Genomic DNA, 27,740 nt, shown 5'->3' with positions numbered 1-27,740 from the left:
GCTTTCTTTTTTGGCTGTTATCTCTTGTTGACATGATCTTATGAAGAATTCCTGAACAAGCAAAATACTTGAATTTAGGAAGAGTTTAGGGGTATAAAGTTTCGTTTGGAACAACTTTCTTATTGCTTCTTAAAGTAGATTTCTAGTTATAAATTTTAATTTTTGTACTAAAAGCTGTTTTTAAGAAGCAGTAAAAAAGTTGTCCAAAACGAAACATTAGACTAATTATAGATTGATTCTATGCAATATAAGCATATCATTCGAATTAGAACTCTTTAATAAACATCTAACATATAAAATAAATCATAAGAAATTGATGCAATTTATCTTTAATATTTACAATGCATACCATCGAGTTCTAGATGTCCAAAAATCACCAAAAGTTCTACCAAAATAATTAAAATTTTTGTTTTAAAAGAAAAAAGAGAGACATTCAATGGCTTATCTAACATTTATGAAATGCCTAATTATCCAACATGATGTTAGACATTACACAATTCTATATAGACAAGATATGATGATAAACTATGAAGTGTTTTTTCTTGATGTCCCAACTACTTGGGCCCCATTTCATGAATCATCCTTTTGCATTCATTATTATTAAATGATGGAATCATTTTATTTTGAGCAATATTTTGTAACACATATAACTTCTATGTTATTTTATTCTACTGCAATTTTCTTCTCAATCACTTAACATCAATTTTATGTATATGTACTTATTGTGCAACTTAGATAATTATTAATTTGCATGCATCCATCTTTTAGATTTATTTTTCAATATTTTCTACTCAATATTACACTCAGTAGATACCACTCTTATGATTTATCTAATATCATAAATTTTTTATCCATTCTTTTTAATTTTATCACTAGTTCTTACCTTATCATTTTTACCTCATTTAACTTCATTACTATTTTTTTTTTTTAAATAATGAGAAGGTTACATCAGAATGCGGAAAAAAAAATTAAAACAAGTTACAGAATAAAAGACCTAGCAAAACCCCCTCGAAAAAAGAAAACGAAAATCCAAACGATCCAAACGAGGGCTCAGTATAACACCGAGACTACCAGCACCACGAGACCACTCAAGGACCATCCAGAAGGAAATGATTGCCACAAGAACGATGATGATGATGCGAGCCCCAGCACATCATAGCTCCGCAAATTAAAATCCATACGATAAGCAAACCGATGAAAACGCCAACAGCAAGCAAAGATAAAAACAAATTATCTTTTTCTACCACCTCGCTTCCAAAATTTCCCACGCGAGCCAGCCCTAAAAGGCCTATCAGGAACCATTTCAAACTCAAAACCAGGATCTGAAGAAGAATCAGATTCAGATCCATTATCAGACGAGTTGTTCAACCAATCACCATGTGACCTAACATCCAATCTAGAATTTGAACCCAACATAGTTTGGGATGCCAATAGTTTAACAGGAACATTAATCAAACTGCCTTGCACAGTAGACTGACATTTAACTGAACCTTCCACATTACCCAGCACAGACGGATCACCATGCATCAACCCATCATCCACGACATGGGAAGGTACAGCCCTAACAGGAATAGAAACCAACCTCTCACTAACATCCGGCACCAGAGCAGCATTCAGACTACCCACCATCTCAGCCGTCTGCCCAGTATCAACACACGAAGGAAAAAAAGGTATCGCATTAGGAGGCAGCAAATTCTCAGCCACATCCTTAACACCAACATCAAGCATCATATTGCCTTCCTGAGTTATTTCCAAATTCATATCAACAGAGGGATTAAAGACCAGCTCCCCACACGGAACAACTACAACATTTTCCGACCCAAGAACATTCGGTTCAAGCACAACATTGTTATCCGACACACCTTCAACAACAGGCACAATCGACACAGGCACCCCGCCTTGATCAATCACAGGTTTAGAGGTTTTAAGATTTGGATGTAAGATAGGGCATGACTCCTTAGAATGACCTAAGGAGCTACAATACACACAAAAACTAGGAATATCATCAAAAATAACGGACTGCACATACCCCGACTCCACAGAGCCAACCCAAACCTTATCAGCATGTTTCTTGGTAACATCCATCTCAACAAGAATGCGAGTAATGGACGGGCGAGAACCAGACGCCGTCGTCAAATCAGATTTGAGGGGTCTACCAAAGAGAGAACCTAAACAAAAAAGAATTCTAGGAGAAAATAAATGAGGCCTAAGAAGAGGGAAAGACACCCAAATTGGCACAACCGGCGAATCCACTTCAACATCCAAATGGGGAGACCATTTCACCACTTTCATATAACAATTTTGAACAAAATAAGATCTATGTAAAAATATTCTGCAATAATCAAAATCATTCACCAGTTTAATCAAAACATTCTGGTGATTTAGAACAGTGACTGAGAAATCCCCAATCAGCTTTAAATTGAAACAAAATTTACGAATTGCGTCGACCGACGGCCTCCGCCCCAGAAAACGACCAACCAACGAAAATTCAAATGGCTTCGCAAGCGCCTGAATCTCCTCTTCAGAAATTAATAAAGCCGGCAATCCACGATGAGAAGAAAAATTTAGATCAGGGAAAGCAGAAGAAGCGATACCAGAAACCGCATCCTTGAATGAAAGAGGGGCCGCAACCCCACCCAAAAAACCAGGATCCCTCAACCGAGAAGACGCCATACACAAACACAAGAAAAATATAACGATTAAAAGAGACAGAAGCTCTCACCAACGGGGGAGAAGAAGTGACGGCGGAAACCTAACCCTAGCAGAGCAGACGGCATAGTGTGAGATAATTTTTGGGCTGATCGTCTGTGAGTCAAGTTAATATCAATAGTGGAGTTATTTAACTTCATTACTAATGATTTGTATAATTATGATAGAAAGTTTGTTAGATTTGGCTTGAATAGTTGAAAGCCCTAACTAGGGTTTTTATATAATTTATAGGGTTTGTGGTTTGGTTATGAAAAGATGGTGGAATGGAATGTAAACCATAATTACGGCTCCTCCCTTCTTTTTATTTTCTTGAATAGATAGAGAGATGTATTTTTTAATTTGTACAATAGAATAAAGAGCTTGAATGCCTTAAGGATGTGTTCCAAAGGTTCTGGAGCCATTGGGTGGTAGTAGAGATTTATGCATTTTCATGAGAGAGAGAGAGAGAGAGAGAGAGAGAGAGAGAGAGAGAGTATTGTGGAGAATAAAGTGTTTGCATTTATTATTTAGCAGGTAAATCTATTAGAATTCCATCATAAATTTAGATGAAATTCATTGGAAAAACAAGCACATTTATTAATGAGGTTGACTTCATTCTCTTAATGCTTAGACTTAGCACTTAGATTTCCTTCCCTAATATAGGGTCTTCCTTATAGGACCTTCTTAAGTGGATAGAAAGTGCTTAGCTTTTGGTAGCCCTAAAAAATCCAAAATCTTAGAATACTTCTTCCTATATGAACAGTGGAGCCCTTAGGCTAAGGAAACTTTAGTTTTCCCTAAGGGGTGTCAGGACCCTTATAAGACAACCCTAGAACCTTTAAACCCATTTAGAAGTACTTTAACCCCCTTCATAAATCAAAATGGTGCAAGGTTAAATTCATTCCAAGATTAGAAACTCAAATGAACCTCCAAGTGGGCCCAATGGGCGTGACTAGACCCCTTATGGATTAATCAATACTAAATTAACAAAGAACTCTTTTAATGACTCTAGGACACTCTCTAGCCACCATTGATATGAAATGGACCCAATCAGGTCAATCATATGTCAAACTCATAAACACCCAAAAATAAACAAACACCCTTAATATTGGGATCAACCCTTAGTGACACTAGAGGCCTTCGAGACACCCCATAGATTAAGGAGTCTTGGGTCAAAGGTAGTTTGATTAAGGTCAACTTTTAGTCAAACTTGAACCTAAAAAACCTATTATAATCCATTTAGCATAAATTTTAAATTTAAATTGTCTTAACTTTGGTTTAAAATATTTTGAATCATGGTTAATCCATGGTCAAATATCTTTGACCATGTTGAACCTAAAATTAAACCTAAACCATAAGCTAAACCTAAACTAAATCAAACATCTAAAACTAGCCAATTAAACTTAGCTTGGAGCCCAAATGATCCTAATCCATTCTATGGCCATTTGGGTTCATGTTTAACCAATGTTTGACCATGCTAAAAAACAATTATCAAAATACCCTTAAAATACCTATCATAACCAAGTTGAATAAATTATAAAAATACACTTAAAATTCCTATCATAAACCAAACCCAAAACATTGGTTTTGGCTTTTGATCCAAATGACTCTAATTTATATTAAGATCACTTATGATCTTGATGAATCCATGGTCAATATCATTTGGCCATGGTTGACCAAAATTGTGAATTTTTTTTTTTTTAATAACCTACCTTATGTTACTATAGGTCAAATCCAGCAAACTAGTTACTATAGGTAAAATCCAAGCAAACTAGTCTATACTTAGCAAAGTTTGGTCATTCACTTCCTTAGGACCTTAGCTTACTATCCACACTAGCCCAACCCATTTCAACTTACCCACGGGGTGAACCTAAGATAAAAAAAATCTTAGGAATGGATCAAACTAAGAACTATGGTAGGTGTGTCACAAGCCTTGACTTCTATTGGCTAACTAATGGATCAACCATGATCCAATTTTTTTTTTTTTTTTTTTTTTTTTTTATATATGCGGGGTAGAAATTGTACACATATTTATCTGCAAAAATTCATAAAATCATTCATGGGAATATTTATATCATCATTTAAAAACTTTTATTTTATTTTATTAATGTCAAGAAATATCATCATTTTCATAGAAATACTTAAAATAGGGTACAAACCAAATTACCCAATTAAAACTTATATTTTTCTTATCAATGTATTTAAAATGTTATCCCAACCCATTTCAACTAATCCATGGGGTGAACCTAAGGAATGAATTAAACTAAGAACTACATTCCTTTTTAAGCTATAAAAAACATTCCTTTTTTAGCTAACCAAATAGCTCTATAATGAAAGAGATAAAATGATTAAGATTAAAAACATTATTTTAATATAATTATAAAAATAATGAGAATGGAAGTCAAATAATGATAAAGCACTAACTATAAGAAAGAAAAATATTAATTTCAAATATTTTTAACAACTTTGGATATAAAATTCTAAAAACTAGCATAATTCAAGTGTATTATATATTAATATTTTTTATACAAGACAGCTCATGAGCTTATAAGTTGAGTTAAAGCCGACTCAAGCTTACCTTGTTAGGTTCATCGAGCATGGCCCACAAGCCATTTATCGAGTCGAATCCAAGCTGAGATGACTCACATCCACCCCTAGTTGATATGTAGTAGTATCCATTAAGTGTTTTGCATTAATCATGCTAGTAATTAAATATTATATAATTTTTATGTGACTTTAATTGAGATGTAAAACTTCATGGCTAGTTCTTATACAATAAATTATAATACTGAATATTGAATTCTTTAGTGAGTATATAAACACTAAAAAAAAAGACTTCAAAAAATACCAACATTTTGTATGCACGTATTTAAGTTTTTTTAGTGTTTATATATTCAAGGGCACGATAGTCATAATGTAAAACAAATTCATTGTGTAATATATAATAACTCTAGTGTTTAAAGGATGGTATAATCATAAAAAATTCTTTTTCATAAGTGAAGTAATATTGCTTTACTTCATTTTTTTTTAATAAGCAATTAAATGATTGTCTTAATAGAGCACTCTGCCTATGTCGATCCCAAATGCCTCATAATAGACTTCAAAGGGCATGGAAAATTCAGGAAACAAAGAGAATGTGGAGAGATCATGAGGGCTATGATATGGTGAAAGAATTTTGCTGCATTAATTATTCATACAAATTTGTTCTTTTAAAGATGTCTATGATTAGGGCCATGATTGTGCTAAAGTTTTCAATAATCCTCTTATAGCATATAGTTAGTTCATAGAAAACTTCTAACATCATTGAATAATTTTGATATTGAACACTCTATAGTTGAGTTTATTTACGTAGAGAAAAATTGGAGTTTATTAGTAAAAATGACAAGCCCTGTGAATATAACTTATTTTGTAGGAAGAAATATTTTTCCATGTTGATGTAAATTTTTTTACTCCTAAGATTTCAAAACTATGTCGAATATGTCAAAAATATGACTTTTCATTCATGTTATAAATCAAAATAACATCAAAGTAGATTACCAACAATTCTCTATGAATGATTCAAGTACTTTGATCGTCAATCTTAAGAATATATTATGAGTGTTAAAGGGCATAACTAACAATTTATATAGGTTATTCATCACCAAGCCTGATCCTAATTCGATGGTAGTCACTTTTAAGATCTATTTTGAAGAGATGCAATGAACCAAAAATAAGATGGATCAAATCGTCCAATCTAGGGATGGAGAACCTATATATGATTATGATCTTATTTGTTATATGACTATCTAAGCACATTCACTAAGATCCATTCTCTTTTAGTGTGAGAAGGGTAAAGCCAACATAAGGACTAAAACTTTCTTTTAAGAAGCACTTCTTTAGAAGATCATTTACTTGATACAACACCTTTGTAGCAATCTTTTATAAATTTTGGATCAAAAGTTAAAAAGTTATAATACTTTAATATGATTGGTCAACAAAAAATAATATATTTATATTAATGAGGTTTTTGGTGGTTTTGGGGAGTTGGGCTATTGGGAGGTTATGAGAGATGTAGGAGAATATTTGTGAGAGTTTTGAAGATGTTAGATATATTTTGGGATTAAGTAAAACTAGGTTTGAGACTTTGTTGAAGTGATGAGAACTATGTTGAAAACAAGGAGAAATACATATAAGAAAAGATAACAAAGAACTCATCAAAGTCTAAGGAGATCAGTTACTAATCTTCAATAATGAGTAGAACAACCACCAAACCTTTTTATATAAAATTTGTACAAGTAAAAATAATTTTTACTCAATATATCAAAAGGTATAAAACAATATCCTATTTATAAACATTTTTCAAACCTTAAAAACTTTGGAAAAACTTAAGATCAATAAAATATTACTATGTAGATTGATAAACTTATTCTAATATAAAGGAAAAGAAAATACAAGAAACAAAATAAACTTAAAAGCTTGTAAAAATATGAAAATTAGAATTATTCAAATAAGGAAATTACAGTTATCATCAAATCAAGTAATTTGTAAAAATTATTAAGGACGACTTGGGCTCTGGAAAATTTTCGTCCAGACGATCCCACATTTCGTCCCGGACGAACTGCCCAATTTTCACCATTCTGAACAAACCTGTACCGATCGTCCCGGACGATCCAACTTCGTCCCGGACGAACCTGGAGCAGAACTGATATTACAGGTATAATCTGCCTACAAATCAAAGAATCTTAAATTAAACTTTTTAATTAATTATGCCATAATTTCAAAGATATAATGAGTAGCTATGCATGATGAATTTTACAGTTGGATAGAAGCATTACAATTTAGATGTTAGAACATCCAAAAAATAATTTAATTTTGCAATGAAAGTTTTTTTAGAATAAATATTCACATACACCTGGGAATCTAATAAAAATTTAGTGTAAAATTAGAAAAAAAAAGTATAAATAACTATAAAAATTGATCAAATGATGACTTGCTTCTATATAAATCTCTCTTATTGGAATACACAAAATTTTGTAGATAATTGACTCCTTTGGAAGGAAAAATCAAAGCCTTAAAAATGGGCTGAAAAATCTTCTCACATCCGATCTATTCCATCAAAATAATAACAACTAACTATTTTCAAGAAAATCTTCATGGAAGAAACTAAGAACTCCGATCACCTTGAATTCAATGTCTAAATGCGACAATGAATTAGAAGATAGTGCTAATTTGTTGTGAAATTATTAGGTGCGGATACTAAATGCCGTCCAGAGCCCAATGAAAATGTGTCACGTCACCTCTTCTCGGTACCGCGGCTTGGTACAGAGCTTGGTATTGGATGATGTGGCTACACCTGATTGGCCTCTGGACAATAAGCTATGCCCGGTGTCCGCACAAAATAATCTCTCTAATTTCTCCTTCGCCGCGAGAGCTTATTCCAAGGTGAAGTAAAGGAGTTTATTTTCTAGAAATTTCTTTGAATTTTTTGAAAAAATTTCAACAAAAAAGTTTAATAGTATTACTGAAATATAAAGACCCAAAGTTCTTGCAGGTCTTTTATCGAAAAAATTATTACGTGCGGTGTCCAGATGCGCCCGGAGGTTAGTCCGGATGTGCTAAGTCACCCAATGCACAATGCGTTGGATGATGTGACGCATCTAGATTAACCTTCTGACGCATTCGGAGACCGCATAGAATAATCTCTCCTTCTATCGAGAGTGTTGACTCATTTTAATAAGATTTAAATATTTTGATTCAAAATAAACTTTCAAATGAAAAATAAGATATTTTGCTACTATTCTGAGTCATATAAAATGAAATTTGTATATATGAAAATCTTATTATTATATTTTTGCCGCCCGTAGAAAACCTTGTTATCCTCTCCAATCTTCATCATAAAGAATGCAACCTACAATGAAGAAGTGTTGGCTATCCAAGTCTCAAAAATGAGCTCAACCGGAAAATGTCGCGTCTCTGTTTTTAGGCTCGTCACAACCACCACCGAGCATGCTCCGACTAGCCTACCACCGCTTTCCGTTAGCAAGGATCGCCGCCGAACTCTCACCCTTACTCCTCTTCTCCACCGAACATCTCCCATCATCTTCCCCTTACGAGGCCAACACCCACCTTAAACATCTCGTTAAAGCCAACCGCCTGGCAGACGCACGTCAACTGTTCGATCAAATGCACCATCGCGACGAGATCTCCTGGACCACCATCATCTCCGGCTACATCGCCGCCTCCAACCCTAACGAAGCCCTTTCCCTTTTCTACTCTTTCCTCACTGACTCCTCCCTCTCTCCCGACTCCTTCATCCTCAGCCTCGCCCTCAAAGCCTGCGCCTTCAATTCTTCCTTTCATCTGCACGGCCATGCCATCCACGCACTTACCCTCAAATCCGGTGCACTGCACTCCGTCTTCGTCGGCTCATCCCTCCTCGACTTCCAGTCTCGCGCAACTCCCAATGATCCCTCCGCTGCATTCAAGGTCTTCGAAGAAATGCCCCAACGCAACGTCGTCACCTGGACCTCAGCTATCGCCGCCCTCGTTCGCGCCGGAAAATGCCGCGACGCCCTTCTCGCCTTCGCCTCCATGCCGGTTCCCTACGACTCTCACACCTACGCCATTGCACTCAAGGCATGCGCCGATGCCGGTTTCCTGCTCACCGGCCGTGAAATCCACGCCGGAGCTTTGAAGGACGGCCAATCCAACATCTCCTTCGTCTCCAACGCCCTTGTCACGCTCTACTCCAAGTCCCACCACCTCTACCCCGCCCTCACCATCTTCGAAGCAATGCAAACACGAGACGTTGCCTCCTGGACAACCCTAATCTCTACATACTCCCAAACAGGCCGACCATCCGACGCCGTCGCCTCCTTCCTACGCCTCCTCGCCCACCCAAAAGACGGAAACCCTAACGACTACACCTACGCTGCCACAATCTCCGCCTGCTCCACGCTCGCGGATGCCACACTCGGCTCACAGATCCACGCCCACGCGGCTCGGAGCGGATTTGCTTCCGCCTCTTCCGTCTCCAACGCGCTCGTCACAATGTACGCTCGTGCTGGGCTGCTACCCGCGGCGGTAGCCGCTTTCAGAGAAACCACGGCGAAGGACCTCGTCTCCTGGAGCGCGGTGATCGCTGCGCATGCGCAGGAAGGCCGTGCGGCCGAATCATTCTCGCTCTTCGACCAGATGCGTTGCCATGGCGGGGTTCCGGCGACCGAAATCACTCTCGCGAGCCTCCTCAGCGCAAGCGCTTCAGCCGCAGTGCTCGACGCCGGCCGGCAAATCCATGCCCTTGCCCTTGCTGTGGGACTTGAATCCGATCCTATGGTCACAAGCGCACTCATTGCAATGTACGGTAAATGCGGCGGTATAGACCAAGCTGCCGCCGTGTTCGCCTGCGTGCGGCCGGCGGACACAATCTCATGGACGGCGATGATCATGGGCTACGCGGAGCATGGACGAAGCGCGGATGCGATCCAACTGTTTGATGTTATGCGTGAGAGGAACATAAAGCGGGATGGTGTTACTTACCTCGGAGTTCTGACGGCGTGCAGCCATGGTGGGATGGTGGAGGATGGACTGAGATACTTGGACGCGATGAGGGAGGAAGGGATGGAGGCGGAGAAGGAGCACTATGGTTGTTTAGTGGATATGTTGGGGAGGGCGGGTAGACTGAAGGAGGCGGAAGGGATAGTGGAGAGGATACCGGCGGGGATGGCGGATGAGGTGGCGTGGACGGCGTTGCTGAGAGCGTGCGAGGTGAAAGGGGAGGCGGTGGTGGGGAGAAAAGCGGCGGGGAGAGCGGTGGAGAATGATCCGGGATGTGCGGGAGTGAGAGTGGTGATGGCGAACTTATATGCGAAGGGGAGGAGGTGGAGGGAGGCGGCGAGGGTGAGGAAGGAGATGAGGGAGAAGGGGATGAGGAAGGAGGTGGGGTGGTCGTGGGTGGCCGGAAATGGGGGAGAGGTGGAGGTGTTTGTTGCGGCGGGAAGAGAGCATGCGAGGGCCAATGAGGTTTATGAAATGATTGGATTAGTGGATTTTGGGGCGAGGATGGTTGGGAGAGAAGAAGAGTTGTAGTAAGAGTGGGGGAATGGCAAAGAGAGGGAGGGGAGTTTGTGTTTTTGAATTTATTAATTGATTTCAAATTTTGGATTAAAAATTACTACACCTCATGGATGAATTTGCTATATATTTGTGTAAAAAAATTAAGCCATGCTAATATCGATCATAATGAGTTTAAAAAATTAATACTACAATAACAACAACAACAAGTCTTTATCTTATTATGTGGGATCGGTTATATGAATCATTTTTTTCATTGTGTCATATTATGAGTCAAATTCTCAACTAAATCTAATAAATAAATGTCATTTCTAATATTTTCTAACTAAATTATTTTAGGTCTTTTTTCTATATTTTTTTAAGTGTAAGTTAAATTTAATACATCTACTTTATTATTCGAGTCATCGAAAGATCGACGTTTTACGTGAACAAACCATTTAAGGTGGCTCTAATCTTATCTTACACTAGAGTTATTTCAACCTTTTTACGAATATGCTCATTTTGTATCATGTCTCTAAAAGTAAAGCCATTCATCCACTTAAGCATGATCATCTCTGTAACACTTAATATTATGCTTCTCTTTTAATGGCCAACATTCAGCACCATAAAACATTATATGTTTCACTATCATTTTATTGAATTTTTCCTTAGTTTTAGAGGGACTTTTCTATCGCACAACAAGCCCAATGCATTCCTCAACTTCAACCATCCAATTTGAATTCTACCAGTAATATCCTCATCTATTTCAATATCACTATGAACATTAGACATAAAGATATCTAAAAGACACTCTTATTAATAACTTGACCACCCAAAGTCACAGTCCCTCTATTACATCTATTATGACTAAAATTAAACTTCATATATTCAATTTTAGATTTACTCAAACAAAAGCTTTGAGACTCAAATGTTGACCTTCATAATTCAAGTTTACCTTCAACTTCCTCTCTAGTCTTATCAACAAGAAGAATATCATCAACAAAAAGCATACACCAAGCCTTGCATACATATCTTTAATGGCTTAAATATAAGCATTATTAACTCCTTTTTTATGTAGAACTCTCCATAGCATTTATCTTGGAACTTTATCATATGTTTTCTCTAAAGCAATAAAAATCATATGTAAATACTCCTTATTCTCTCTATACTTCTCCATCAAACCTCTCAATAAATGTATAGCTTCCATAGTAGACCTACTTAGCATGAATCCAAATTGATTTTGAGAAACCTTTGTGTCACGTGACAATCTATGCTCCATAACTTTCTCCCATTGTTTTAAAGTATGACATATTAACTTAATTCCTCTATAATTTGCATGATGTGCATCATCTTTATTCTTAAAAATAGAAATCAATCCATTCATTCTCCACTCATATGATATTTTTTTAGCCTTCAAAATAATATTAAAAAAATTAATAAGACAAAAAATTCTTTCATCTCATAAGCATTTCAGACCTTTATTAAATATAATAAAGTCTAATAGCTTTTTAACACCTCATTTTCTTTAAATTAACTTCAGTTTTATTGATACGTTGATATTTTTTTTTTTTTTTTCATTTAGGGTATTAAGGTTACTAAAGTAAATCAAATTCTTATAATCTTCATTGAAAAATTTAACAAAATATCTCATCACTTTTGTTAAATATCTTCTTTTAATAAAAACACTTTTTGATATTGCTCCTTAATATATTTGAACTAAATTTTTATTATTCTTATCTATTTATTTAACTAATTTATACATATATCTTTCGCCCTTTTTAATATCTAACCTAATATATAACTTATTAAAAGATAAATTTTTTTATTACAAATTATTTTCTTAAACTCCTTACAAACCTATTTATATCTTTTCCAATTGTCAGAATTAATACATCATGTTTTAATTATATTTAAATGAAATAAAATTATATGATTTTTATTTGTAGATAAATATAAAAATAATGAAAATAATTATTATAAAAATATAATAAAATAAATAAATATGAAGATATTTATTTAAAATGAACATGATAATTTTTTTAAAGCTATACTGATGAAACTTAAATCAGGATATTATTATTTTTTCTATTTATGGCACATCAAATATTTGTATTGAAGCTAATTTGAATATATATATATATATATATATATAAAAAATTGGGTATTCCAATCCCATACTTTATCACATTATTTTTCTCACAATTTTTACATCTCGCTATGACATTTTATCATCTTCTTTACATCAATAAAAAACTATTTATTTTAAAATTATCTTAGAAGCAAAACTGGCCATAATAAATGTTTCTCCCTATTGTCACTTCCTCTCCTTTCTTTTCTTTGGAAGAGACAAGCAGGATCTTAGATTCTAATTTTGGTGCTCTTGTCATTGTATTTTACATGACACCATCATCTTCCAACCGATATTATGTATTTTATTATACCCCTTTTACACGCAATATTAAGGAGAAACTCAAGCAGCCATCACAAATAACAATTACTACAATCAATGGAGAGATTATTGCGTGTGGCGTCCAAACCGTTCGGAGACGAATTCGGACTCACCACGTCACCCGCATGCACCGGGTCCGGTTGTCGTGGCGCATCCCCGCACGCAATAATTTTCTCAATCAATGAGGAGAACTCGACATTATCATGTATGCTTCCTACCTCTAAGGGTTTCAATATGCAAATCAATCATCAAATACAAGCATAGAGAAGATGGATATGCCAGATTCAGATTTCGTTTGGAACAATTTTCTTACTGTTTTTTAAAAGAACTTTCTAAGAACAAAAAAAAATTGTACTAAAAAACTGCTTTAGAAATCAGTAAGAAAACTATCGCAAATAAAGCCTTCAAAAATGGCCTTTTATGGGTGATCAATTATTCTCATACTAAAAAATACCTCAAACATACCAATTCATTATTGCTTTACAGATCAAGCACAATACAAACATTTTATTTTTTCTAGGAATTTCAATTGAGCATTCAGAAAGGATACAGTAGCAAGAAAGATATGTTCGTCAGTGTGATCTGCTTGCTAGTAATCATCTCCCTGTGCTCTACTGAATATCATCTTGGCTCCGTCTCTTGGTCTAGGGTGTGGTTGATATGCAAATCCTACATCTGGATTCAAAAGTTCCCACCTGTTTCAAATGAATATGACATAACCAGGGTTACTAAATATAAAACGGGAAATTTACAAACATATCATTTTATACCATCCTATTTACATATCTAACTCCTAAAATTTTAATATTACATACATACCACCCTATATTATTTTAATATCAAATATACCGATCGTATTTCTTTCATACCACTCATATTTGATATGAAAATGAACTATGAGTGGCATGTATGTAATATTAAAGTTTCAGGTGTTAAATATGTAAATAGAATAGTATAGGGTGGTATGTATGTAAATCTCTCATATAAAGTTTTATTTATTTTGAGCTCTTCCCAGAATCCAAAATGAATATGACATAACCACAGTTACTAAATATAAAATGGGAAATTTACATACATACCAGTTTATACCATCCTATTTATATATCTAACACCTAAAATTTTAATATTACATACATACCACCCTATATTATTTTAATATCAAATATACCACTCATATTTCTTTCCTACGACAAATTAATTTCATTTCTACCACTCATATTTGATATGAAAATGAACTATGAGTGGCATGTATGTAATATTAAAGTTTCAGATGTTAAATATGTAAATAGAATAGTATAAGGTGGTATGTATGTAAATCTCTCATATAAAATTTTATTTATTTTGAGCTCTTCCCATTATCCAAAATGCCATCAAATTTTTTACCTGTAGTTCAGGCAAGCATGGTAAAGAAAAATCTTGAGTAGGCTCCTTGCAAAGCTGCTACCTGGACAGTATCTTGGTCCTGCCCCAAACACAGAGTATGTTCCCAATTTGGGTTTCAAATCCTGCAAATATTTATCAAGATTTAGCGTTGTTTCTTATTAGCTAAAGAAGGTGCAAAAATTCATGTATTAGAATGCAAAGAACACAGTTGTTGAAAATAATGGAGTACTTACTGTCCATCTGTCAGGATTGAAGGCCAATGGATCGCTGTAGTATTTAGAGTCAATATGAATGGAACGAATCCACACGATAACCTTCCAATTTTTGGGGAGCCAATAACCTATTAAAACAAAGTAGGATAAACAAATTTGAACGTCCAGGGGGAAAAAAATAAAAAATAAAAACTAGAAGGAACAGATGATATCACGAGCACATCATTGTGTGTTAGCAAATCACTATATTCTACTCCCACATTGAGTTTACACATTCCATGCAAATTCTTCTAGTATTCTTTCATAACTTAGGCTTAATTGTTGTTTTTGTTCTTTGTTTTTTTTTAAGCATGTTTGTTTAGTGAGTTTTTTAAATATTTTTTTATATTTAAAAACAACCAAACAAATTTTAAATGTTTTGAGTTGAAAAAAAAAAAAACAACATTCATCGCTTGCCATGGCCAACACTATTGTTTAAAGCAAAATATAGTTCATTAAATTTAATCTAAACCAAAAATCAATTCTATTTTGATATGACTTTCGATCTTCTAATTTTTTTTTTAATTTAGTAATTAATGCATTCATACACAACTAGAAAAGTGAGCATCCAGATGTGTTGCATGCTAGAAAATTTATGGCAGTAAAGTGAGAGTTTTATGTATTAACTTTGCATAAAGTTTTAGCATACACAAAGATAAAAGAAAAGAACATATGAGATACCTGAATATTTATGTAAAAAACTCAACAACAACATCAAAACTTTGTCCGACTAAGTGGGGTCGGCTATATGAATCATTTTTCTCCATTGTGTCTAGTTAAAAGTCAAATTCTCGTTTAAATCTAATAAAGAAAGATTACTTCTATTATTTTCTAACCAAGTCATTTTAGGTCAACCTCTATCTTTCTTAACATAAGTCAAATCTAATACCTAATCAGGTCATCGGAAGGACGTCATTTTATGTGACCAAACCATCTAAGGCAATTATTTCTAATCTTATCTTCCATTGGAGCTACTCCAACCTTTTCATATATATGCTCATTTCGTATCTTATCTCTGAGGATAAAGCCATTCATCCATTTAAGCATCCTCATCTCTGCAACAATTAACTTAGTATTTTGCTTCTCTTTTAATGGCCAACATTCGGCACCATAAAGCAATGCAGGTTTCACCACCATCTTATAGAATTTTTCCTTATATTTGATGGGGACTTTTCGATCACACAACAAGTCCGATGCATTCCTTCACTTCAGCCATCCAACTTGAATTTTGTTGAAAATATTTAAAGAAAAAAAATATAGTTCAAATTAAATGATTCATTATCTAAGTAAAATTATAAAGGTCTTACTGAATATCATCTTGGAGAAAACAAGTTTACAAAATAATAAACTTAAGCATGACCTCCTATAATTATAATAAATTTTGATGGAGAAGTAGTAGAATGATGATAATGATAATCAAATGATGTTAGTCCAGCGCCAATGGTTGAACAATAATAATTGGGCAATGATAGTCGGACGATAAAAGATGGGCAAAAGTGATTGATGCTGATTATAGGTGTCGAACGTCAAATATAACTTTAGAGTTCTCCAGATCTCTAAGCACTCTTTTATAAGGATAATAAAAGTTTATTTATCATTTTTGAAGAGTAAATTTAAAAAAAAAAAATCATAACACTATCAGATGTCTTGTATTGAACCTTTTGATTATAAATCATTCATTTAATATTTAAGAGCCTTAATGTCCTTGGAATCGAATGATAGTAGGCTCATTGGATTCCTCTCATTAAGATGTTTAATTTGACTAAGAACATATAAGATTTGAAGATCACTTGACCCTTTAATTAATCTCACGAAGTTTTTAATTAGACTTCAAGTACTTGATTTAAGCTCATTTTGACTTGGATTGAGTCAATCTTTGTGCCGATTGATTTGTCTCATTGAGATGTTCAATTCGATTATAAAATTATTGAAATGAAATTTTCAGACGATTTTGAATTTAATTTTAAATTTTTTAATTTAAATATTGCATTGAGACATCAAAGCTTATTATGATTGAAAAATTATAAGACAATCATTCTTTGGATGTCAATGTGGACCTCCAATCAGGACGGTAAACTTAACTAAATTACCCAAGAAAGTAATTTTATCCTTGAAGTTTTTGCATTGATTGGAGAAAAAATTTCCTTTCTCCTAACTTTTCAATATTGCTTGAAATTGTTTGTAAAGAGTCAACTGGACTTTAAACGCATAAAATTTGAGTCAGAAACATCAAAAAATGATTATAACGGCCGAAGAAATGTTGTAAATGGACCAAAATAAGGCCCAAGAATAAATAGACAACAGAATTAGTAGACTGGCAGCAAATGCTGTTGCCAACGATGTCCAACGAATTGGACATGATGTGCATGCACTCTAGTCATTTTTTTTTTCAAAAATAGATTTCATTTTTTAATTAAAATCATTTTAAATGTTTTTAAATTAAATGGAGCTCATTATTGCTCCAAAAATTGCCAAAAAATTCCTAATTTTCTTTTAAAACTTGCGAAATAATTAAGTCTTTTCTTTTTCAAGCATAAATACCACCGTGAAAGAGGAAAACTCACATCTCTCAACTCCCCTTTTACAGGCTCACATTCTTATTTTTTTTAAAGAGTTTCATCACTGTCCAATATAAGTGGAGTGTAATTTCTCTTTTGTAGACTCTTACATTCATCTATATAGAGGCTTGATACTATCCTGAATAGGTGATAATTATCTCCTTATATGATTCACTGTTTTTCTGTAAAAAGTATAGAACTGTCATTCATAAGCGGAGTTATGGGTGACAACCAAGATTTGTAATCCTTGCAACCTTTAATCTTTCTCTTAAAAGGAGAATAATTGAAAGGAGATAATTTTTACTCCATTTGAAGCTTTGATTTTTTCCCCGATAAAGAGATTATTGTCATCAAATTTTTGGTGTAGCCAGTATAAAAGACGACATTTGATACAATAATAGCTCTTTGGAGCGATGATGCGAAGGAAGCTGATGGACCGGTCGATTTCATTGGGAGGGAATCATGAAGGTTCCTAATAAGACGGACCTGTTTAGGAATGTTCTTAATCAAAGGGGAATTATTTAGGAATGTTTAAATTACAATTGAGACGGGAATTATTTAAGCAAGAGATCTAATTTGAATTCAAAATTTAAGAGGGAATTATTTAGGAAAAATGAGGAGGAATTAAGGGTGATTGATTAGGAATGTTTTAATTATAATTGGGAGAGAATTAATAAGGGAAATAAATCTGATTTGAATTCAAATCTGAAAGGGAATTATTTAGGGAAAGGGAGTTGATTTGGGAGGAAATTATGGGAGCCTATTTAAGGCTAACAATAGGGTGATCTCATATGATGTTTTGAGAATTTGTTAAATTTAGTTTTTTCTTAGGCTATTTGGACTTCAGCCATTGGCTAGGGATTTGGGAGAGCAGAATCTTCATCTCCAATTGAAGATTCAATTGGAATTGCATCCACTTCCTATTAAAGTGGTACCGAGCACTTTTTTGGGACCTATGGCAGCAAAGAAAGTTGATGCCCTATAAGAGCGTCTTAAAGGAAAAGTTGACCAATTCAAATCGGCATTTGATGATAGAATGACATCAATGGAGGAAAAAATTTTCAACCTAGAAGGAATGATAAGGAATTTATTAGAGCTTCACACCCAACCAACAACATCAGAGATGAGAGCACCATTGATTGGACTGAAAATTAGGAGAGATCCTAATATAGGGATGATGAGGGATGATATGGAGGTAGATGTTTTGGGGGAAAAAGAGGAGATGTCATCTTTGGAGCCACTTGCAAGGAGGGGAAAGGGTGAAGAAGTGAGATGTTTTATGGAGCTGAAAAGTTTGAAAGGAGAGGAAGATGGAGAGAAGATAAAAGCATAAGACATTGTTCAGGCACTCCTACAACAATATCGAGAGGCGTTCCAACCAATTCAGGGGTTGTTTCCTCCTCAGGAATACGACCATGCTATCATCTTGAAGGAAGGAGTTTCACCTATTAGTGTTTGTCTGTACTGTCATGCCCAAATTCAGAAGGATGAGATCGAGAGATTAATTAAGAAGATGCTGGAGAAAGGGATCATTCGACCCAATTTCAATCCATTTTTCAGTTCAGTGCTCTTAGTCAACTGCTTCAGTAGCAGTTTCATTCGTTCCACCTTGAGGACAATGAGGCACTTTGGGAGGGGAGTATTGATGGACCAGTCGATTTGATTGGGAGGGAATCCTGAAATTTTCTGATCAAGAGGGAGCTATTTATGAAGGTTCTTAATAAAATGAAATTATTTAGGAATGTATAAATTATAATTGGGAGGGAATTATTTAAGCAAGATATCTAATTTGAATTCAAAATCTAAGAGGAAATTATTTAGGAAAAAGAGGAATTAAGGGGGGATTGTTTAGGAAAGTTTTAATTCCAATTGGGTTGGAATTAATTAGGGAAATATATCTAATTTGAATTCAAATCTGAAAGGGATTTATTTAGGGAAAGGGGGTTGATTTGGGAGAGAATTATGGGAGCCTATTTAAGGATAACAATAGGGTGATTTCAGATGATATTTTGGGAGTTTTCTAAATTTAGTTTATTATTAGGTTATTTGGGTTCTAGCAGGCGGCTAGGGATTTGGGAGAGCAGGGTCTTCCTCTCCAATTGAAGATACAATTGAAATTGCATCCACTTCCTATCACAAGCCTCCTAAAAAATCCAAAAAATTAATCAGTATGCTAGTCTTTTCATTTTGGAAGATTATCTTGCCAGTTTTTGCTTTATATTCTGATTTTTTGTTGAATGATCAAGAGCATGTGTATGTTTCTTCCACAAATTATCATTATTAAATTCTATTATTTTAATTTTTGAATGTCCAACAACAACATCAAGTCTTTATTCAATTATATGGGGTCAGCTACATGAATCTTATTAGTTCATTGTGTCATTAAAAAATATAATTTATAATAATTTCTAGCCAAGTCTTTCTAGGTCTATCTCTACCTTTCTTATCGTAGGTCTCTGAGATTTTTGAAGAGTTTATATCTTCTAAAGTTTATGACTGTTAAGATATTTTGAAGAACATATACATAATGAGATTTGTCTTCTAAGCAAGATTTAAAATTGTGTAAATAAGCCTCGAGGCGGTATGAGGCGTAAGCCTCACGGAAGCAGAATTGCTTAAATGAGAATTTAAGGGTTTTAGCATGTAAATAATAGCAAGATTCTATCATACAATAAAAACATTTAAATGACAAGTGGAATTAGTGAAAATTAAGAAAGGAGATGCAATAAAATTATGTTCCAAAATACAAAACCACAAAATTATAGTCTATCCAAACTCCCAAAGTACAAATAAGAATAAACATATATAATCTAATCATGTCCCATCACTAAATGGTTATTCCAGGGAATCTTCTTCTCCAATTATATCTATGAATGTCATATCTTCATCATCTTCAATATGACTCACTTTTCTCTTCCCTGTTTAATAAGAATGATCATTATCATGTTATTTGTTCACTTGAAATAAATATAATGTAATAGCATATAAGAAGTTGTGGAATACCTTTATTTGGATGTTGTGCTGCAGAGCTAGTTGATGTGTGTGGTGTGGTACTAGTGGATGTGCCCACTTGATCTGCTTCGCCCCTCAAAACATTCACACTTAGATCCTCTAGTTGCAAGTCTGATAATGACAAATATGTCTCATTATCTATGAAACACTTATTATCAGATGCCACATCATCACACACCAACGGGTCCTTATCATCCTTCAACTCCTTATTTCTCAACCTCCTATCTCTTCACCTCTTGTTGTGCATAATATACACAAGGGAGTTCATTCTAAGTGTTGAAAGTTGATTTCTTCTCTTTGTTTGCACTTGACTATATGTACTCCAGTTTTGCTCACACCCAGAAGAAGAACAAGTGATGCCCAAAATTCTAACAGCAAAACTCTATAACTCAGGGGTGGAATCACCAAATTGTATCCACCATCCAACTATTTTCAAGAAGAAAAATGATAATCAGAACATAATAAAGTATTTTATATTTACAAAAATAAGTATACCTGGAGACCGTTTGGCAATAATTGATTTTGCTGCTTGCAGACCAAAAAATTCCTCATTCCAAAATAAAACAAGTTGTAAATCTGCAAACTCCCTATCTATCTGCTCCGGTATTAGTCGTTCCATACAATGATACAAGCCAAGCTTCACCTCCGGGTTTGAGGATTTCGTCTCTAAATATTGAAATTGAGGATTGAGATAATACGCCGTTGCATGTAGATGACGGTGTAACTATACTTCCCACCGAGCATCAATGATATCCCAAATCTCTCTATAACTTGCCTCCTCTCCTCCCAAGTTATGTGCAAAACAACTCCTTCGCCTCATCCATAGCATTATAAATAAAATCCATGGCTGGTTTCTTCTCGACATCCACTAAATGTAGGACTTGTACCAAAGGTCTCGTGCTCAATATGGCATAGGTCACAGTGGCCCAAAATTTATCATTTAAAATAAGCCTTCGTATTTCCTTCCTCTCAGTTTTCTTCCCCCATACAAAATTAAGCCATTGTGTTGATGTAAACATTGCTTCAAGAGGTTTTCTCACATCCAACAGGCTCTGCAGTGTCAAATAAGAGTGGCAAACCTGTAGAATAAATTTGCATTAGGAATTGAAAATGATTTGAAGTAAACAAATGTAATAATGAACCTACCGTCAACCCTCTCTAGTATCAGCCGTAGGCATCATCTGTGCTTGTCCTCTATCCTACCCTGGAGTAGTCATATATTAGTCCATAGGACCCCGCGCACCTCTATTATGTATAGTGGAGGAAGAGCCCTTTCCACTCTCGCTCCCAAAGTAAGCACCATGTTCGACCCTTTCATCAAATTGCTCCTGTTGTAAATGTTTGGCCGTCGTACTCTTTTTCATATAAGCTGTAATTTTCTCCTTCACGTTATCTGGAACATTCGCACAATGTGCTATATTCTTATGTGAGCAGGATAAGTGTTCCTTCATGTGAGTTACTCCTCCCTTCACCACTTTATCAAAAAAATTGCATTTTAAATAAACATACGTCTTCTTGCCGCCTCCTACATCAACTTGTACACTATACTTCCAAGAAGGATCACACCTCAATGATGTATTAGACTTTTCCTTGCCCCTAACCATATTTCCTAAAGCACAAATTCAAAATAAAACAAAAAATATCAAAAAAAATAAAACCCTAGATTTTCTTTCAAACCAAAAAATCTTTTGTTAAACTAAAAAAAAAATACCTAAAATCGTTTGTGGACTTCTCCTAGAGGGCGTCCGGACACTTCAAGTTTGCCGAAGTGAGGCGGCGCCGGCGGGAGAGGCGGCGGGAAGGGAGGCCGAGCGGACGGGCGGGAGGGGAGGCCGAGCGGACGTGCAGGTTTTTTGCTTGCTTGGTTCAGGTAGGCTGTATGAAAGGGGAGGAAGAAAGGTTATTTCACTTAAGTTTAAGCGAGTGGGTCCCGATATTTTGAGGTGTACGCCTCACAAGGAATTGCGTAATTACGCCTTGAGGCACGCCTCACAGTGGAAGAGGCGTACGCCTCATGTTGGACCAGAATAGCATAGGCAATAAGGCGTTTTTGCCTTGAATTGCGCAGAGGCGCGCCTTGAGGTGCGCCTCTGATTGCGCAATTTTAAATAGATCTTCTAAGATTTTTACAGAACTTATATACTTTTAGAGACTTTAGACTTCTGAGATTTTTGAAGAACATATACCTTCTGAGGCTTTAGTCTTAGGAGATTTTTTGATAAATTCATATCTTTTGACACTTATGTGTTTTGAGATTTTTCAGAGAACATGTATCTTCTTAGGTTTTAGCCTTCTAAGGCTTATTGAGAACTTTTACTTTCTAAGGCTTATGAATTTTAAGATTTTTTGTAAAATGTATACTTTCTGAGACTCGTGTCTTTTGAGTTTTTAGAGAACATAAAGTTTCTAAGGTTTTTCGATGAGTGAAGGATCTTGTCAACCATGTTTCTCTTATAGAGCCTTATGCATGCCTTCCATGAATTTAGTTATCTCAAGAAGATAGAGACTATATTTTGATGAGATTGAATTTTGATGAGGCCACAATTTTTTTGGCCTTCTTTAGTAATAGGATCTTCCGATTAGAGATGGTATAAATAAGCTAATAATTAAACTCTTATTTCTCTCATACACCTCAGTGTAGAAAACTTGATCTTAAAGTAGGGGAAGGATATAACTACCATAAAACTAGATAATAGAAGTTGACTTAATATTGCATCATAACTTGAACTAGTGTCTATTATCATGAATTGGATCAAAAGTGTTGATTGTAAAGGTGGTCCCCTTAAGGTGACTAGAAGATTGACTATGTTAAAAAACCTTTGTAGTATGTCCTCTAGAATCACGAATGATATGAGGATAAAATTAAAAACTTAGCGGACATTAGTTTACGATTCATGAAGAAAGTTAGAAATAAAAAATTATATCAACCAAAATCTTTATAGTGTTGATAGTAGATGTCCCAATTCTAGCTAAGATTATTAGAAAATATTAATGTGAATAATATTTTCCTTTAAAGTCAAAATTATCAAAATAATAATAATTTCATTTTCTTAGGTACACCTTTGTGGGCTTTGAAAATTTGGCCCCAGCCTCCCCCATTGTTATTTCGGGGGATTTTTAACGGGTTAAGTTCCTAGATATCGAATAAAGGGTTGAAACAGCCCGAAGGCTGGGCAATATCCCATTGCTGCAGTAGAAGGATGAGAACCAAGTGATCCATTAGGCATGTAACCATGGAAGGCCTCATTGTTCACCAAAGGGGACAAAGTCCCCAACAATGTCATCATGTAGGTTCTTCCTCCTCTTTCTAGGTGGCAATCGGGCCTAGCTGAAGCAGCTACTTCTCCAAATAAGCCTTGGAGGCTTTGTGTTGCCTCTTGGAAAGATTTAGCGTAATGGCGGAAGAATCGTCTGGTATTCTTTCAGCATTGAATATGACTTTGAAAACTTTAGAAGATGGTTGGCGAGGATTCAAAATTCTGTTAGAAGTTTCCTCAAGTTTCTGAAGCTTTCAGCAGTGAGCTGAGTATGGGACTGGGTTCAAGTTTGATATCAGATAGCTTGGGCTTTAACTTCTTTAGGCTTGCCTTTCTTTCTTTGGGAGACCAGGTTCAAAGCTCCAAGGGAGGCCTCCTCCTGCTCCGCACTGCTTTGGGGAACCTCCATAGCATTATCTTGCCTCTCAGAAGGGGGGGAGCCCGAAGATTGGTCCCCAGGAATGGGTCCGTTGGAAGGTGGCTGCTCAGTTTTGGTGGGTGTCGGCTGTGGTTGATGGGAAGGGGGGCCTCGGGTTGTGGCCTTGGAGAGGCACACTCCATTACTGTGGCCAATAAAGCCACATTCAAAGCACAAATTAGATAGCCCTTCATATTCCACTCTTTGGAAAAATCTACCATGAATTCCATTAATCCATACTCCAAGTTGAAGCTTTTTGGAAAGATCAATTCTAACACAAATCCGGGCATAAGAAGATCTACCCCAGGTGCTATTGTGTGAATCCATCCAAAGAGGCTCTCCCAATATGTTAGCAAGGCGGGTGATGTTATGGGTATCCCAATACCAAAGAGGAAGCTGGGGTAGCAAAATCTAGATAGGTGACTGTAGCCCTCGGAGGGAGCCCGGAGAGAAGTTGGGGGACCACCTGTCCATACCAATAATATTGCCTACAACCACCCAGGGTCCGCTCATAAGAATTGCATCTCTGACTTCCACACTTTAGAATAGGCAAATAAAAGAATTAGGCACAGTTGTAATAACTTGGAAGTCTCCAAATTGGTACCACCGACGCTTAAGCTCACTAAGGAGGTAGGGGAAGGAGACTCTCCTACCAATGACTTGGGCCACAAGCGCCTTGCCAAGCCGTGCAATGTTTTCATTGACTGCCGCCATCTTAGGTTCCATTGACATGCCGTCCTTGGCGAGGAAATTCTCCTCGCACATCTTATCCAGAGGTACATACTGTAGCTTACTCCAGGTGAATGGACCAGCCTGCATCATGATGGGTTGTGAAGGACCAGCTTGCTTGTGCTATTTGGTTGCAGCACCATGGGCCATAGAGGCATTAAAGCAAACGCCCTACGGGCACTGTGCTGAACCTGAATGCTGAGGGGGTGAGAGATCCATAGGGTGGTCACACCTACAGCTAGGAGCCTCCATCCCACTCATATCATTAGTAGCACCATCGCGCCCATTCATAACAACATTTGCGAAGTTATCCAAAGCCACACACTGGCCAACAGTGAGGGCTTCACGAACCTGGAAGGGATCCCGATGGCCATCACTGTTCGGTTCGGCTTGTTCCAGATGCTTGGGCGAATCCAAAGTAGGTAGCTCATCATCCATAGCATTGGGAGCTTTCGATTTATCCCCTGAAACATCCATCTCAGCATTCGAATCAGATTGAGCTCCCTCATCATCCATTTCACCGTCCGAACTACACTCACTAGGGGGGACGAACTCCAGCAAATGCCTATCGGTTTGCATTTGATGCGTAGGAGATTCTGGTGGGAAGGTGTAGTTGACGCCTCCAATAGAGTAAGAGAAAGGAGTTGGAGCAGGGGGAGTCGAAGCCTGGGTGGTCGGGACATCACCAGTACGTGTAGCAGGCTTGGAGTTTGACGAAGTAAGGTACGTCTTGAGGGGCTCCTTGGCCTCCGACGCAGGGAGAGAGCGTCCGATTCCTGGAGATTGTGAGAACCTCCTGTTCTGCGTACCATCCTCCCGACCTAGAGAGGCGGAAGGAACGAGCTGGCTGAGACGTGTATCTGCATAGTCATTCTCCTCCTTGGACCGAGAGATGAGAGCTTGGGCTTGTGCAGCGACTTGATCCCATGAGCCTTTGGAAGCAGCTGCTTTGTCTGAACTTACCATTCGGGTAGAGTTTGCCGGCCTAGGTGGCTGAGTAGCCGCCTGTGTGGAGTAGGGGGTCAAGGACCTTCCAATAGTTTCCTTGTGGTTGCTTCTCTTCCTTCTACCGCCATAGTTACTACCATTCCCCCAAATGGAGGAGATGACCTAGAGCCACCCCCTCTAGCCATCCCTCCTCTCCATAAACCACTCTAGTGAGAGAAAGAAATGACTACCAATGAAGAGTCTTGGTTCCTTAAAGCGGATGGTTGGGGAATGGATGATGGCCCTGATCAAGATCCCATGGTTATGTCGTCCCGGATCATCGTGGTCCCTGGTCTACTTAGCCAGAGGAGGTAGTCGACCTAACCTGATAGAAGGATCTTTGTCGGCAACCATGGTTGCTTCGTTCAAGGCTACCTTGTAGACCTTGGTGGATATTTGTTTAAGAGGACAAATTTAAATCAACCTAAGCTAACATAGGGCTTTGTACCCTATCAATTATATCTTATTAATTTATATCTCAAGAATTTGATGATACTAAGAAATGTATTGGCTCTGGCCATAATCATTATCTCGTGGTGCCATTTGGCGACAAAACTACTCGGTTTAGAAGGCCCTGGGTCATAATCGTTTACCTACAGCGCCATTTGGCAACGAAACTACCAGTAAAAGGAAACGTACCACGTCCTTACTAATATGAGACTATTTTGAGAATGAATCCTAATTATATTTTCGACCAAACATTAGCTCTATGTGAACTAAAGTGATATTTGAATTTGTCCACCTAAATAAACTATTGCGTAGGGTGAATGGATTTTACTTTTAAGTGATTTGATGGTTTAATTTCATTTTTAAATATTTCAATATTGGGATTTTAGGATTTTTGGAGTCTTTGATTTTTGGGTATTTGGGTGACATTTTGAAGATGTAGGATCCCCTCTGGTTAAGATAAGCATTCAATACAGTCATCATCGAGGTGTACGGGCATTTTCATTGACTAAATCTTGTCGACGCTATCAACTTGTCGATAGGGAATTGTGTTCGTCGGTTATATGATTTTATTTAATGAATTTCTTTTGTCATAGGCTTTGAAAGCCTTATAGAACGTATAAAACAGATATTTCGGTCGATACCCTAATCGTATATCTGTTTAATAATTCGAGCCATGTCGACTCCTATCTATCTGTATAGAAGGATAGGGCTTAAGCGTATGTTCAATTATTGACCCGCGCAGCATCTCTAGACGTCGCGTGTGTACCCATAATACACTCGTCGGGGCCCATGCAGGTGTATGATTGCACTTGCCCATTTTGTGTACCTATGTGCATACATATTACAGTGCACATGCGATGGGCATTTTTGGAATATTTGACGCTACGCAGTTGTACGGGCAACTATCATTTGAATGTGTGTGACAATCCATTTGAGAGCTTGTGTATGATTTATGTCCGTTTGTATGAGTGTTGCAGATCTGGTGGCATTTGCGCTTACTGTAGTCACTTTGCATTTTACTTGAGGACAACATATTGGGTGTACAATGGGTCTTCTATAGCAGCTTGTAGGCACTTACATTTGCTATAATCACTTGGCATTGTGTTCGTAGATGATATTTTGAGCATGTAGTGGGTTTCCTACAAGAGCTCATATGTATTTGAATATGTTGTAGCCTTATATCTTTTCTTGCGTAAAACATATGTACTTGTGTCCACAAAGAATTTTCTGAACTTACTACATATCCATTGTTGTTATTCACAAGTAATTCTATCAGTCGTTGTAACTCACAGGGAATGGATGTATTTGTCTACAAGTGAACCGACCTTGACCATAGGGATATTACAACCTGTGTTGCATACCACTTGAGTGTGTTTGTCTTCTGTTGAATAGTTGTTTTGGTTGTAGAGACGCCACGATTTCCTTGCTACAACAGCTCGTAGGCCCTTTGCATACACGAGGGATTTCTCTACATGACTCGTAGGAAGTCGTATTTGATGTATTCACTTTGTGTTCTGCCTGTAGATA

The 27,740-nt window shown here is 36.4% G+C and overlaps 2 protein-coding genes across 2 annotated transcripts in view; one reads left to right on the top strand and one right to left on the bottom strand.

The window, feature by feature from the left end:
• The first annotated feature begins 8,504 nt into the window (after window positions 1-8,504).
• On the top strand, window positions 8,505-10,922 carry LOC110114423 (putative pentatricopeptide repeat-containing protein At3g47840). Its single transcript, XM_020847292.2, has one exon. It carries the CDS (start codon window positions 8,674-8,676, stop codon window positions 10,753-10,755), a length of 2,082 nt encoding a protein of 693 aa, XP_020702951.1. The 5' UTR covers window positions 8,505-8,673; the 3' UTR covers window positions 10,756-10,922.
• A 2,635-nt stretch (window positions 10,923-13,557) lies between these two features.
• LOC110114422 (ent-kaurenoic acid oxidase 2) overlaps window positions 13,558-27,740 on the bottom strand; it is a 32,251-nt gene continuing 18,068 nt past the window's right edge. The window contains exons 7-9 of the mRNA XM_020847291.2: window positions 14,785-14,891; window positions 14,552-14,673; window positions 13,558-13,863 (exon numbers count right to left, since the gene is read on the bottom strand). Coding sequence (XP_020702950.1) covers window positions 13,758-13,863; window positions 14,552-14,673; window positions 14,785-14,891 — 335 coding nt within the window. The 3' untranslated portion in view covers window positions 13,558-13,757. The remainder of the gene's footprint in view (window positions 13,864-14,551; window positions 14,674-14,784; window positions 14,892-27,740) is intronic.

The sequence above is a fragment of the Dendrobium catenatum genome, unplaced genomic scaffold (genome assembly GCF_001605985.2).
Source record: "Dendrobium catenatum unplaced genomic scaffold, ASM160598v2 fragScaff_scaffold_798, whole genome shotgun sequence".
Classification (NCBI taxonomy): domain Eukaryota; kingdom Viridiplantae; phylum Streptophyta; class Magnoliopsida; order Asparagales; family Orchidaceae; genus Dendrobium; species Dendrobium catenatum.
This window is presented reverse-complemented; position numbering and strand designations above follow the sequence as displayed.

Excerpts from the sequence above, each read along its gene's own strand:
- LOC110114423 (XM_020847292.2), top strand. The coding sequence starts at position 8,674 with ATGCTCCGACTAGCCTACCACCGCTTTCCGTTAGCAAGGATCGCCGCC.